The sequence below is a fragment of the Neopelma chrysocephalum genome, unplaced genomic scaffold (assembly GCF_003984885.1).
Source record: "Neopelma chrysocephalum unplaced genomic scaffold, ASM398488v2 Primary Assembly neopelma1_174, whole genome shotgun sequence".
Classification (NCBI taxonomy): Eukaryota; Metazoa; Chordata; class Aves; order Passeriformes; family Pipridae; genus Neopelma; species Neopelma chrysocephalum.
This window is the reverse complement of record NW_020897836.1, coordinates 164,151-177,701: the sequence shown is the minus strand read 5'-3', so window position 1 is coordinate 177,701 and position 13,551 is coordinate 164,151. Positions and strand designations below refer to the sequence as shown.

The window sequence follows — 13,551 nt, the reverse complement described above, 5'->3', positions numbered from 1 at the left end:
CCCAAATCCTGGTGGCAGATCCTCCAAAAAAAAAAAGAGGCTTTTTACCCTGTCAATCAAAAATAGAAGGTGAAATCACGAATTTACCTTCGCCTTTTCCCTGGGAATTTATTCATCTCCAGAAGCCAAAGAAATCCAGTTATTTTTTCCCGATGCCAAGCGGTGCCAAACTCCACGATTTTTTTTTCTGCTCCTGCAAAGTTCTTTTATTTCTGTGTGTTTACTTTAAGCCAAATGTTTCCTTACCAGCCCTGTCTCCACAGCTGGTTTAAATATCCACTTGTTCCTGCGTCTCCCTCTCCGTAGAATCCCCTGAACGGCTCCAAATGACTCTCCCTGTTTTCCAAACGCTCCTTCGGCCTCTGGAAATATAAATCCCGTGGCCTTATAAAAATAGTCCTGATCAACCACCCAAATTGGCAGGGTTGTTTCAGGGGCTCAATTAGTTTTGCAGGTGGTGCTGCCAGGGAAGGACACGGTGCCTTTGGGGGGAACATCTCTGGGAGTTTGGTGAGCAAACCTTCCTGGGGGGAGCTGCTGTCATCCAAGGTTACCTCCTCCATCCCTAATCCCTTCCCAGTGGCAGGTCTCTGATATTGGTGCCCAAATTTCAGTGGCAGACCCCTGATTCTGGTGTCCAAATCCTGGTGACAGGTCCCCGATTCTTGTTCCCAATTCCGGTGGCAGGTCCCTGATTTTAGTTCCCAAATGCCCATGGCAGGTCCCTGATTCTGGTGCCCAAATCTTGGTGGCAGGTCCCTGATTTTGGTGTCCAAATCCCAGTGGCAGATCCCCAGTTCTAGTGCCCAAATCCAGGTAGCAGATCCCTGATTTTGGTGCCCAAATCCTGGTGCAGATCCTCAGTTCTAGTGTCTAAATCCAGGTAGCAGGTCCCTGATTCTTGTTCCCAAATCTCGATGGCAGGTCCCTGATTTTGGTGTCCAAATCCCACTGACAGATCCCCAAGTCTTGTGTCCAAATCCAGGTGGCAGGTCCCTGATTCTGGTGCCCTTTCCATCCTCTCCCTTGGGTAGAGACCCCAATGTCACTGGTTTCTTCTGTACTGATGCTGGGTCCATCTTTGGGCAGGTTCCTGGGAGATGAGTCTCCTCCACACCTGAAATTCCGGGGACAGTTTTGGGCCTCTCACAAGAGAGACATGGAGGGACTGGAGCGTGTGCAGGGAAGGGAATGGAGTTGGGAAGGGGCTGGAGCAGCAGGAGCAGCTGAGGGAGCTGGGGGGGCTCAGCCTGGAGAAAAGGAGGCTCAGGGGGGACCTTCTGGCTCTGCAACCCCCTGACAGGAGGGGGGAGCCGGGGGGGAGGTCGGGCTCTGCTCCCAGGGAACAAGGGACAGGAGGAGAGGGAACGGCCTCCAGCTGTGCCAGGGGAGGCTCAGGTTGGAAATAGGGAAAATTCCTTCCTGGAAAGAGTTGTTCATCCCTGGCCCAGCTGCCCAGAGCAGGGGTGGATCCCCATCCCTGGAGGGATTTCAAATCTCTGTGGATGTGGCACTTGGGGACATGGTCAGGGGTGGCCTTGGCAGTGCTGGGGAATGATTGGACCTGATGATCTTAAAGGTCTTTTCCAACCTGATTCTTCTGGGAGGCTGGTTTAGGAACCAGGGGGAGAGAAGCCTTGGGGGGAAAAAAAGCCCATTTTGCTCCAAATGTTCCCTTGGAGCTTCAGCAGGAGCAGTTCTTGGATCCCCCCAGCTCCCCCTACTCCGACTGCTGGGGCGAGGAGGATGCTCTGGGCGAGGACCAAACCCACAACAGGGAAATGATGGGAAGCACAAACCCATCTCCCACCCTTCCCAAATCCCCATCTCCTGTTGTGTTCCTTGAACCATCCCCTCTGCCCAGGTTTTATTCCTGTTTTCTATTTGTCCCCACCGATGGGGCACTGTCTGGTGGTTCCCTCCTTCACCCCGAGCACCTCAAAGGCCTCCAGATGCTGCTGCCGCCTCAGCCCCTGCCCCTAATGAACATTAAAGAGTCTATAATTAGCAAGGCCACATGTTTCCAGCCTTGGAAGCAGGACAAGGTCATCGATCCAGCGCCGGAGCGCGGGGACCACCCGCATCCCGCAGGTGTTCGAATCCCTGGAACCGGCAGCCCCAAACCTTTTTTTTTTGTCTCCTAGGGAAGCGACACAAAAGGGAGCAGTCCCAGGTCTGAGCCTGCCCCTCCTGCAAAGCCAGGCCGGGGCAGCGCAGCGTGGTTTGTGTTTACAGTGGAGCTTAAAGAAATAAGCATCGGTTACATAGGGGGGAAAAATGAGACCGCGGTCAGATTGGACCCCAGGGCAAGGCCGGCCGGGAACAATGGATCTGCTAAACAAAACCCCGGAGCTCGGGAGGAAGTTATCATGGAAAGCAGGGATATATTAGTTCAGTTCTGAGTGTTTTTAGAAAAAAAAAAAAAAAAGGAAAGTATTCGAAGCACTTGAACCCGGGTGTATCTATTTCGCCGCCCAGACGTTCTCCCCTCGCGCGGCCGAGTGACCCCTGCGGTTGGAAGCGCGGCTGGAATCGCGGCAGGAATCGCGGATGCCGAGCTCTCTCCCCGTTCCCTCCGTGTCAGCTGGGAGGTGAAGAGGCGGCTGCCTCTGCCTCCCGTCACGGCTGCGGCTTGGAAAGCTCCGGGAACGCGGCGACGGGCGGCGGGAAAAGGGCAGCCAGAGTTTAGGAGGCCGCGGCCCCGGGAAGGTTTCCTGCTGGGCGAAGGGACCCACGGGATCGGCGGAGCGCCTCGTTGCTCGGGGTTTTTTGCTTTTGCTTCGGTCACAAGAGTCACAGAATGTGCTGCTCAGCACGTGGGGTTTGGGAAGGGTGGGTGTTGGCACTGCTTGGCCTGTTCAGCCTGGAGGAGACTGAGGGGACACGCACTGGGGTCCTCAATGTCCAGCCTCTGGGGGCAGAACCTTTCCCTGAGATCCAACCTGAGCCTGCCCTGGCACAGCTCCAGCCCTTCCCTGGGTGCTGTCCCTGGTCCCCCCAGAGCAGAGCTCAGTCCCTGCCCCTCCTCTGCCCCTCCTGAGGATGTTGAAGACGTCAATGAGGTCTCCTCTCAGTGTCCTCTTCTCCAGCTGAACACACCAAGTGCCCTCAGCTGGTTCTTTGAGCAGCAAGCCCTGTAATCATCCCGGCGGTTATCCCTGCTCGTGGTGGGCACTGGGAGCCACTTGCTCCTGCTGCAGAGCCCAGACACAACTCACTGCATTGAACAGCACAGGAGCTGCTCTATCTCCCTCCTGTTCCTGCTTCTCCATGTGTGGGAACCAAACCCACAGCAAATCATCTCTGTGGGGACCAGTGACAGGACCCAGGGAATGGCTGGAGCTGTGCCAGGGCAGGCTCAGGTTGGATCTCAGGGAAAGGTTCTTCCCCCAGAGGCTGGTTGGGCACTGCCCAGGCTCCCCAGGGCAGTGGGCACAGCCCCAAGGCTGCCAGAGCTCCAGGAGGGTTTGGCTGATCCTCTGGGGCACAGGGGGGGACTCTTGGGGCTGGGCCTGTGCAGGGCTGAGGGTTGGGCTGGATGGTCCTTGGGGGTCCCTTCCAACTCAGCATATCCCGGGATTCTGAAGTCAATGATGGGAAGCACAAAACCAGAGAGACAAGATCAGTGCCTGCCCCTCCTCTTCCCCTCGTGAGGACATTGAAGACCCCAGTGTGTGTCCCCTCAGTCTCCTCTATGCTGAACAGACCAAGTGGTGTCCCCATCACCCACCTTCCCAAACCCCCATCTCCCATCTCGTCCCTCCACCCACCCGAGGTTTCCCTGCCCCTCCACCTCCCAGCCGCTCCGGCGCGCGCTTCCCGGCGCTTCCATCGCTCCCCCTGCCCAAGGAGGAGCGGGAGGAAGCCCTGATAACGCTCATTAAATTTATAGCCACGTCGTGCTGCAATGTTTAATCAAGGTTACGTGACTGCGCTGCCGCGCCGGGGACAAGTTCAATGCAAGGTGAATCTTGTCTGAGATAATCTGAAAGTTCATCCGGAGGTGAAGGCAGCGGCAGCTTCTCAGAGCCCGCCCGGGGTGAGCAAGAGGTCACCTCCTCTTGCCTTTTTTTTTTTTGTGTGTGTGTTTTCCTTTTTATTTTTTTTTTTTAGCCCCTTTTTTTTAACGTGTAAACAAAAGAAAACCGCGACCTCGGCGTCAGCTGAGCAACAGGAAGGAGCGGCGTGGTGGTGGTTTGGTGCCCGTGGGGCTCAGGGAAGGCGATGCCGGCGCTTCAGGGATGTCAGGAGCGTTTTAAAGTCAGATATCCCGGCTTTTTTTGGGATGTGGAAAGGAGGTATCCCGTTTGCTGAGCCGGCTCACCCATCCCTGCTCCTCGTGCGGGTGGGAGACCCTCCAACCCCTGGCTGGGGTGTTTGGGTGTCACGTCCCACCTGTTTATAAACTCTTCTGGGCAGACCCTGAGCCCTGCAGGTCCCTTGAACTACCAGAGGATGAGGAGCATCAACCTTCTCCCATCCCCAAAGCTTTCTGGCTGCTCTGTCTGTTTTCCCCTGGAAAAGGGGCATCAAAGTGATTTTTTTTCCCCCTTTGGTACAATCAGATCGATGCTGGATCTGCTGAACTGTTGCTTTTCTCCCCTCTCAGCCTCCTTTCCCCTGTTTAGGGGGTTTTGTGGGTTTTTTGTGCTCGTGTTTAACTCTTCCCTTAGCAAAGGATCCTGATATTTGGATTTCCCATGTAGATTTCTTTGGAAAATCTTTCTGCTTTCTGATTTTGAAGTGTGGGTCAGGCAGGGTGAGTCAGATAAATCCAGGAGGCCGTACACACCTGGAATACAGCAGCAGGAAGGAATTCCCATATCCACGGGGTACCTGAATACAGAGCCACCACCTCCCAACCACGGAGCTGGGGGGTCTTTTACCTTCCCCAAACCCACCTTTTCCTGCCTGAAACACCTTCAAAAATGATTCTAACAATGATTATCTCCAAGCTGAGAGTTTTCCAAGCATCACATCCCAAATTCAGCCCCCCGTAACACTGGATGTTGACCTTGGAGAATTCCACCAGCTCCATCCTTGCTGGGAGCAGGGTTGGACGCAGCTCTTGGATGTGTCTGAGCCCGGAGCAGCTACTGGGGGGATGCTTCTAAAGGAGACATCATTTCTTTGGGAATGAATCCCCCTTTTGTGACGGCTAAATGGAAAAGCAAAGTGTTATTCAATAGCGGTCCCTCTGGAACGCTCTTCCGAGGCTCTTTCATTTCTTCTTGGCTCCTGCCCAGTATTGTCCTCGTGTCCTGCCCGGATCGTAGGGTCTGGAGGGTGGAAATACTCCCTGCAAACTTGTGAACCTGCCCGGAGAATCTGATGAGTCCAAAAGGAATTATTTTAAGGAGTGTAAATTGGCTCCCGAAACCCAGCAGGGGCAGAGTTTCCTTTTGTTCTCGTGGCCATTCATAAAATCCCCCCCCCCCGGCCGGGTGGTAATCGCTGGAAACGCCGGATTTTATCCCGAAACACTGAAATCCCACTGGGTTTGCACCAAATCATTTTCATGCCTTGTTTTTGTTTGGTTGGTTGGTTTGTTTTCCCCCCCCCAAAGTGCTTTGCCACCAGCACAGAAACTTGGGATTTCCCTAGAATTTGGTTTAACTTTCCCCCTCCGGGCAAATATCCAGGGAATGAGTAAAAGCCACGGTCCTGCACCAGCAAAGTGAGCGGGATGTGAAAGGAGCTGATGGGGACTTTCCAGCCACCTCAAGGACTGTCACCCCAACAGGATGTGCTGCTCCTCAGCTCGTGTTTTGCAGCACTTCTCTCGAAGCCCAACAACCTCTCGAGGCTCCTTCGTGTGGTTTTCGTGTGGCGGGGTGGGAGGAGAAGGTGGATTCCTCAATTTAACCCAAAAAGGAAGGGTTGTTTTTTTTTTTTTGTGAGTTACAACCAGAAAGGTTTTGAAGGTAGAATTGTGTTGGGGTTTTTTAACGAGACCCTGGGAATAAACACCTTCTGAAAGAGCGGGAAGGACGCCCCGTGTAATTCCGGCGGTGCTTCAAAGCAGGTGGAAAGCCAGAGGTTTTTCCTCCTCATAAACCATGAACACTTGCAGATGGAAAACCAGGAGAGATCTCTCTGTGTACACAACGCAGGCAGAGAGCTTTCTGGAGCCCTTCCCGCTGGAAATCTGATGTCAGGAATACAAAAACCTATAAACAGGCAATAATATGAATCTGAAAATAATCCAGACTGGACAGATTAGGGCTTTGTTGGTCTCAAACCTCTCTCTCTGTTACATACTGTCCTGTCTGCCATAAATCCTTCCAGATTCCTCTCGTGTTTTTTTTCCAAGAACTGTTTGACTTTTGCAGATATAAAAAAAAAAAAAAAAAAAGATTAAATTGCTGCCTTCGCTTGTAAAATCAGTCAAGTTAAATGAGGAACTTGGATTGGGTTCTCCTCTGAACACTCCTACGTGAGTGCTCAGGAGAAAGGACATCCCTGGGTGGAACATATTCCCAGGAGCCACTGGGAGGGTTGGAGCTCCAAGCAGAACTCCCTGATCTGTAGTAATTCCGGGAAATCCAGGGCTGGTGAGCACCTGAAATCCAATTAAACCTTCCCTGGGCTCCGTGTGTGGATCCCTTGAGCTGAACATTCTCCAAGCTGGGCATCATCAGTTTACTGCTCCCACCCCCTCGTGCAAAGGGTGCTCAAACACAGAGCAAATCTTCATTTCCATGGAAATCAGTGACAAATCTGCTCCTGTTTTCACTTAGGCCACAGTTTTGCCTTCCGTGTCTTTCACAATTAAAGGAACCAACATGATGTTCCAATTCCCGGTGCCTTTTCTTCTGGGCACCACTATTGTCCAAACCCACATCTCTCCTCATCGCTTCCAATATTTCTTTCTCTTTCAATATTCCTTTCCCACGAGGAATAATTGAAACCTCCCCAAAATAAATGAGTTTGGATGTCCTTGTCTGTGGCTGCTGATGTTGGAAGCTCCCTGGGCTTTTGTGCTCCGGAACAATTCCCAGCTGGCTTCTAGTAGGGGCTGCTCAGCCAGCGGTGGGATGGGTTGTGGGCGAGCTTAGGCATGGGCAAACCGGGAATTCCCCCTGGTTTTCCATAGTTTTTGATCTTTTATGGAAGTACCCAGCAGGGTCGGGTCATACCTGGCTGGTTTCTGGTCCCCCTGGGAGCATCCTGTCCCTTCCTACAGGCGGGACTCAAGTGCTGATTTACTCTGAGCCTCTTGTTGTCACCTTTAGGGAAGGAGTTGTGGTGCTAAGTCAGTGAAATGAGCTTTTTAAAGGCAAGATCTCCATGGGTTTGTGAGCTCATGGTGTGATCTCTTGCCAGCACTGCCCATTTGTGGAAGGTGTCGGGTCAGAGGCCGTTCATTCCACGTGCTGCCACGAAGACTGTGGAAAAAGAGCACCAGGCTCCGAGGTTGTGAGGATTAGAAGGGATAATAAAGCTTTTGAGAGCTGTTTTTCAGCTTGGTTCTGAAAATACTCCCTCCTTCTCCCCCTGAAAGCGGGAGCAGTCACTCATGGATGACCCTGAGCAGGTTTCAGGGCAGGAGTGCTCCTTCCAGCTGGGAAAACACCAAGCCTGACTTAGTTGACACTTTTCCACGCCCTGGTGTCCAGGGGACATAAAACTCCTCCTGAAAGCTTGGCTGTAACCATGTGGCATCGCTGGCCCTTCCATGTGGATCCGAGTCTCCCAAAAATCCTCTGTAAGGAAAACCTCATGCACCTCCTGCTCCCAGGCTGGGTGTGCTTGGAGGAACAAGGGCTGAAAGGGTGATAAACAGCTGCAGGGAAACAAGAATTCCCTAATTTAGGCTTTTATTTCCCTTTTAGGTAAGGTTTGGTTCTGTGTGGAATGTTTCCCACCAGCCCTCTCACCATCTCATCTGCCGGGATGGTCTTGGCAGGGGAAAGTCCTCAATCCATTTGGTGCTCACTGTTGTCACTGGGAATAAACATTGTGGTAATATTTATAATAATATTTTATATATATTATAATAATATAAAAGGGAAGGGATGTTTATTTCTGGGATGGAACAAGCAGGTTAGGAAAGGACCTTGAGAGATCATTTCTGTGGGAAAGGAAGCCTGGATGAGATGATCCAGCACCCTCTCTCGTTGCACCTTGAAGTCCTCCAGCAGTGGGGACCCCACCACATCCCCAGGGAAGTTGTTCCAGTGAAAGATTGTTCTCACCTTAAGGAATTTCTTTCTTATGTTGGAACAAAACCTCCCCTGTTGTAACTCGGAGGCTTTATGTGTCTTCTCCATGGGGCTCCTTGTGTGGAGAGATCCTTCCTCCTCCTCCTGCTTGTAGCCACCCTTTAAGGACTGGAACATTGTGATGAGGGAATGTCCCTTATGGAACCAAATCCCTTCCAAGGCAGTCACGGCCCCATCCCTGGAAGTGTCCAGGGCCAGGTTGGATGGGACTTGGAGAGCCCTGGTCTAGTGGAAGGTATCCTTGCCCATGGCAGGGGGTGGAACAGGATGGGCTTTAAGGTCCTGTCTAACCCAAACCATTCTGGGATTCTGTGATCCCATAAATATTTGACCTTCATGTTTTAGGCTTGAGGAGGAGAGGAGAGGTCCTTTGGGCTGAGAGGATCCCAGATCCAGAGTTATCCCTGCAGCATCATTCTGACTTCTCTGAGATAGGACAAGAGGGTTTTTGGGGGGGTTTATTTATCTTGGAAGACGTGGGTCTCCCTCTCCTGCCATCTTCTTTACCTTGGGCATCACTTCCCACTTGAGAGGTCTAATTTGTGGACTCCCCCATCCCTGGAAGTGTCCAAAGGGCTTGGAGAGACCTGGGCTAGTGGAAGGTGTCCCTGCCCGTGGCAGGGGGTGGAACTGGATGTTCCATAAGGTCTCTTCCCACCCGACCATTCCATAATTCCGTGACTCTGTGACACGGAGGGCAAGTGTGCCAGTGCTGGTGCTGGCTCAGATCTTGTTCTCAGGGCTCTGGCAGAGCTTGCAAACTGTGTTTTGAGTCAGTTGGGGGGTTCACATTCCATTATTCCTGGTTTGGCTGAAGGAATTTCGCCCAGCTCAGGGCTGTCCCGCCTCGCCTCGCGTCTGGAGGGAGACACAAAGTCATGGCCTTGTCCCCGTTTGCCACCAGCACTGAGGTTTTCAACCATCCTTTCCCCGTGCTTGGGGTGAGGGGCTTAAAAACAAGCCTCTGCTCGGAGGAAAAGAATGTTTTTGAACGTGATGTTGCGAAGGGAGTGAAAAGGAAGTGGGTTTTGAGGTAGAATTGACGGTTGGACTCGAGGACGTTAAAGGTCTTTTCCAATTTAAATGATTCTGTGGCAATGATGTTAAAGGTCTTTTCCAATTTAGATGATTCCGTGAGTCTGTGAGTCCATGAAATGGGGAGAAAGTGCTTCTCAGCCCCTGCTTAGGAGAGCCTGGGGCAGGGCTGGCAACTGGTTCCCAGTTGAATTCTTTCTTTCTTTCTTTCCAGCATTTTCCTCTCTTGAATTCGACCATTTCAATTTTCACCATTCGGGGAAAAGTTCATATATCTGCATAAAACCAATTTTAATTTCTTTTTAAATTTATTATTTTTAATTAATTTACCTTTCTTTTGGCATCACATTGAAACCACTCTCCGTTCCTTCATTTTTATAAACACACACCTGAACCTCTCTCTTGCTCTCCACAAGCCCTGCAGCTTCCTGAGCTTATCCCCCTTCAGCATCACCGTGCTAAAAGCTCCTCTTTATTTTTTTCCCCTCCTCTTCTTTTCCCTTTCCCCCCAGTGTATGTGCTGTCGAGTTTGATTTATGGCCTTGAAAGGGAGAGACTCTCGTTTAAAGAATTAATGGTATTTGCATATTTTATTTGGAAACTCCCCCGGCAGACCCTCAGCAGCCCGGGCGGGTTTTTCCTTTCCCTTTTTATTTTTTTTTTTTCTGTGTGTGTGCATCTGGGCCGTTCAGATTTAGCAGCAGAGGTGAAAAGTTGAAACAGTAAAACCAATAAAACCACATTTATGTGACAGATAAATCGTTCCGAGGCTGCTCTCCCTGAGCCTTCGGGCTTCCTCCTCCCCGGCCCTCTCCCCTCCGGAGCACGACCCGGAGCGCCGGCGCTGCCCCCGGCAAAGGTGCCGGCCCTGGATATCCTCGGACCTGCTGAGCCCAAAAGATGGATGTGGGCAAACAGTTGGAAAATACACAGGCCATCCGTCACTGTCGGGAGCCAGCCGGGGGGAGTCGGGCTCCGAGGGAGCTCCGGGAAGGTCTGGCTTGAGGTGGGGGCGTTTGGAATCACGGAGTGGTTTAGGTTGGAAAAGAGCTTGAGGATCGTCAAGTCCAACTGTTCGCCAAGGCCACCACTGACCCATGTACCCAAGTGCAACATCCACAGGGATTTTAAATCCCTCCAGGGATGGGGACTCCACCCCTGCCCTGGGCAGCCTGTTCCTGTGGAGAAATTTTCCTTAATTTCTCCTGCCCTGGCACAGCTTGAGGCTGTTCCCTCTCCTCCTGTCCCTTGTTCCCTGGGAGCAGAGCCCGACCCCCCCCCGGCTCCCCCCCTCCTGTCAGGGGGTTGCAGAGCCAGAAGGTCCCCCCTGAGCCTCCTTTTCTCCAGGCTGAGCCCCCCCAGCTCCCTCAGCCGCTCCTGCTGCTCCAGCCCCTTCCCAGCTCCGTTCCCTTCCCTGCACACCCTCCAGCCCCTCCGTGTCCTTCTTGTGAGGGGCCCAGAACTACCCCCAGGGCTGGAGGTGCCTCAGCAGGGCCAGCACCAGGACGGGCACTGCCCTGGTCCTGCTGCCACACAGGGCTGGTACAATCCAGGTGCCCTTTGCCTTCTTGCCCACCTGGGCTCATGTTCAGCCACAGTTGACCAGCACCTCCACGGCATTGGAGTGTCTCTGTCAGTTTAAAGCCATTCCCTGTGTCCTGTCCCTCCCTGCCTTGTCCCCAGTCCCTCTCCAGCTCTCCTGGAGCCCCTTCAGGCCCTGCAAGGGGCTCTCAGCTCTCCCTGGAACCTTCTCTTCTCCAGGGGAACCCCCCCAGCTCTCCCAGCCTGGCTCCAGAGCAGAGGGGCTCCAGCCCTGCCTGGGAGCATCTCCGGGGCCTCCTCTGAGCTCCTGAGCCTGCGCCGCTTCCCTGTTTATAACAACTCCCAACATTTGAATTCCACCTTCTCCCAACCGCTTTCTACCCCTCACCTTTTCATTTCCCTACTCCTTTCACCCCATTCCCCCGGCCCTTTATCCCCGTTCCCCACGAAGGGCTACCTGGCCCCTCGGGCGCTCCGGCCGCGCTTTTCCACGGCAATAAACTCGTTCTGCTTTGTTCAGGATTTGCCCGAGGCACGTTCGGCCTCCCCGGGGCCACCGGCGAGAGGCCTTTGGTGCCTTGTGGGGGGTTCCCATTTAGCCTCTACAACCGTCACAACTTCTCCCAGCGGCCGACAAACCCCAGGCGGGAGGGCCTTGGCCCCGCCGCTCCCCGCCTGAAGGGAGCCTGTGAAATCATCCTGGAGGGTTGTCCCTCGGAGGTGCCAACCGTTGGAAAAAACCTCCTGCCAACCATGTTCAGCCCGGCTTTGGAGTTTGACACAATGGCCCCGGCGCACAAAGCCGAGCGGGACCGCGGGCTGGAAAAGGCCTCTCAGGTCCCGGCTAATCCGTCCCCCCCGCCGGCCCGCGGGATTGTTCCCGACGGCTTGTTTTTCTTTTGCCCTGACCTACATAGTCAAAAGAGAATCTTGTTGCACATTTTTGTTTTGTATCTCGAGGTCTCGGAGGAGCTAAATCCCCTTCTTGGCGGGGCAGGGCGCGTTGTTAAACAGCGCCGGGGCCTCCAGGAAAACCATGGAGACGCGGGGACAATGGGCCCTCTTATGGTTCCGGCTTCTCCCGGCTTCTCCCGGCTTCGGTGGTGGGCGCCGGGACGCGCGGAGGCGGGAGATGAAGACGTCCACGCGCTTGGCAGCCCGTCCCCAAATAGAGTGGTCACAGCTGCTCTCCAAGACGGAATGTTTGGGGAGGGGGGGAGATGCAGAAGGTCTTAATTAACCTGGTTTAGATGGTGGAGGTGAAGGCTGCATCCCATGGATCCTCAGCAGTGTCCATGTGGGTGGGAAAGCCACTGAGGGATGAGGGAAAGACACGGGAGTCCGTCCCCAAATAGAGTGGTCACAGCTGCTCTCCAAGGTGGAATGCTTGGGGAGAGGGGGAGATGCAGAAGCTCTTAATTACCCTGTTTTAGATGGTGGAGGTGAAGGCTGCATCCCATGGATCCTCAGCAGTGCCCTTGTGGATGGGTGGGAAAGCCGGTGCTCTGAGGGGTGAGGGAAAGACATGGGAGCTCCTGGTTGGGTTTTAAGGAAAATAAGGAAATGGAATGGTGTGGGAATTTAGGAAAGCTGGTCTGTAGTTTGCTCGTCCCTCACCTGACTCCTCTGGGAGTGCTGGAGCACTTGTGGAGGTGACCAGGTGGGAATTTTGGAGATCTAGAGCTGGGACTGTCACAGTTGGCATGTGGGACTCCTATGGATGGTCCTGTGCAGGGCTAGATGGTGGAGGTGAAGGCTGCATCCCATGGATCCTCGACTGTGTCCGTGAGGGTGGGAAAGCCACGGAGGGATGAGGGAAAGACACGGGAGTCTGTCCCTAAATAGAGAGGTCACAGCTGCTCTCCAAGGTGGAATGTTTGGGACAGGGGAGGGGAATGAAGCTCTTCATTAACCTGGTTTAGATGGTGGAGGTGAAGGCTGCATCCCATGGATCCTCAGCAGTGCCCTTGTGGATGGGTGCTCTGAGGGGTGAGGGAAAGACATGGGAGCTCCTGTATGGGTTTTAAGGAAAATAAAGAAATGGAATGGTGTGGGAATTTAGGAAAGCTGGTCTGTAGTTTGCACTCGTGGAGGTGAGCAGGTGGGAATTTTGGACGTCTGGAGCAGGGACTGTCACAGTTGGCACATGGGACTCCTGTGCAGGGCCGGTTGGACTCCATGATCCTTGTGAGTCCCTTCCAACTCAGCATCTCCTGGGATTCTGTAATTAACCTTCTTTTCCTTCCCCCACTGTTGGACTCTGTGGTTTCTCTCACAAAGGACTGGAAAGCACCTGGGACTCCCAATCTCTGGGAGATATATCCACCCAAAATAAACCCCAGAGCTCCTGAGCAGGTCCCACACCTCCCCAGGGAGTTCTGCTCCTTGGAGACACTCCCAAAGCACTTGGAAGGTGCTGAGATGGAACAAATGTGGTGGGAGATCCCGGGGGACTGGGTCAAACAACACCAGGGGTTATTTGGGGACTGAAGAAATTTGTGGTGACTTTGACCCCAAAAGCGTCCTCCTGCCAGGGCTGGGAGTGTCAGAGCTCTGGGGTCCTTCCCCACCCACCTTCTCGGGATGTCTCAGACCTCAAATCCACTAATTCACCCCAAAAATAGAGATAACAGAGTGAGAGCGCCCTATAAATTAACATGGTCATGCATAAATCAGCATTAAATATTCATAAATGAATAACGCTTGATAATTAAACATTAGCAGAACCATAATAAACAAATTAATAAAG

At 53.1% G+C, this 13,551-nt stretch overlaps 1 protein-coding gene across 1 annotated transcript in view; it reads left to right on the top strand.

The window, feature by feature from the left end:
- Positions 1-13,551, top strand: part of EXOC6B (exocyst complex component 6B) — a 326,193-nt gene that overhangs the window by 306,129 nt on the left and 6,513 nt on the right. The window contains exons 21-22 of the mRNA XM_027701907.1: positions 2,145-2,376; positions 10,776-10,792. Of these exons, the coding sequence (XP_027557708.1) occupies positions 2,145-2,376; positions 10,776-10,792 (249 nt within the window). The remainder of the gene's footprint in view (positions 1-2,144; positions 2,377-10,775; positions 10,793-13,551) is intronic.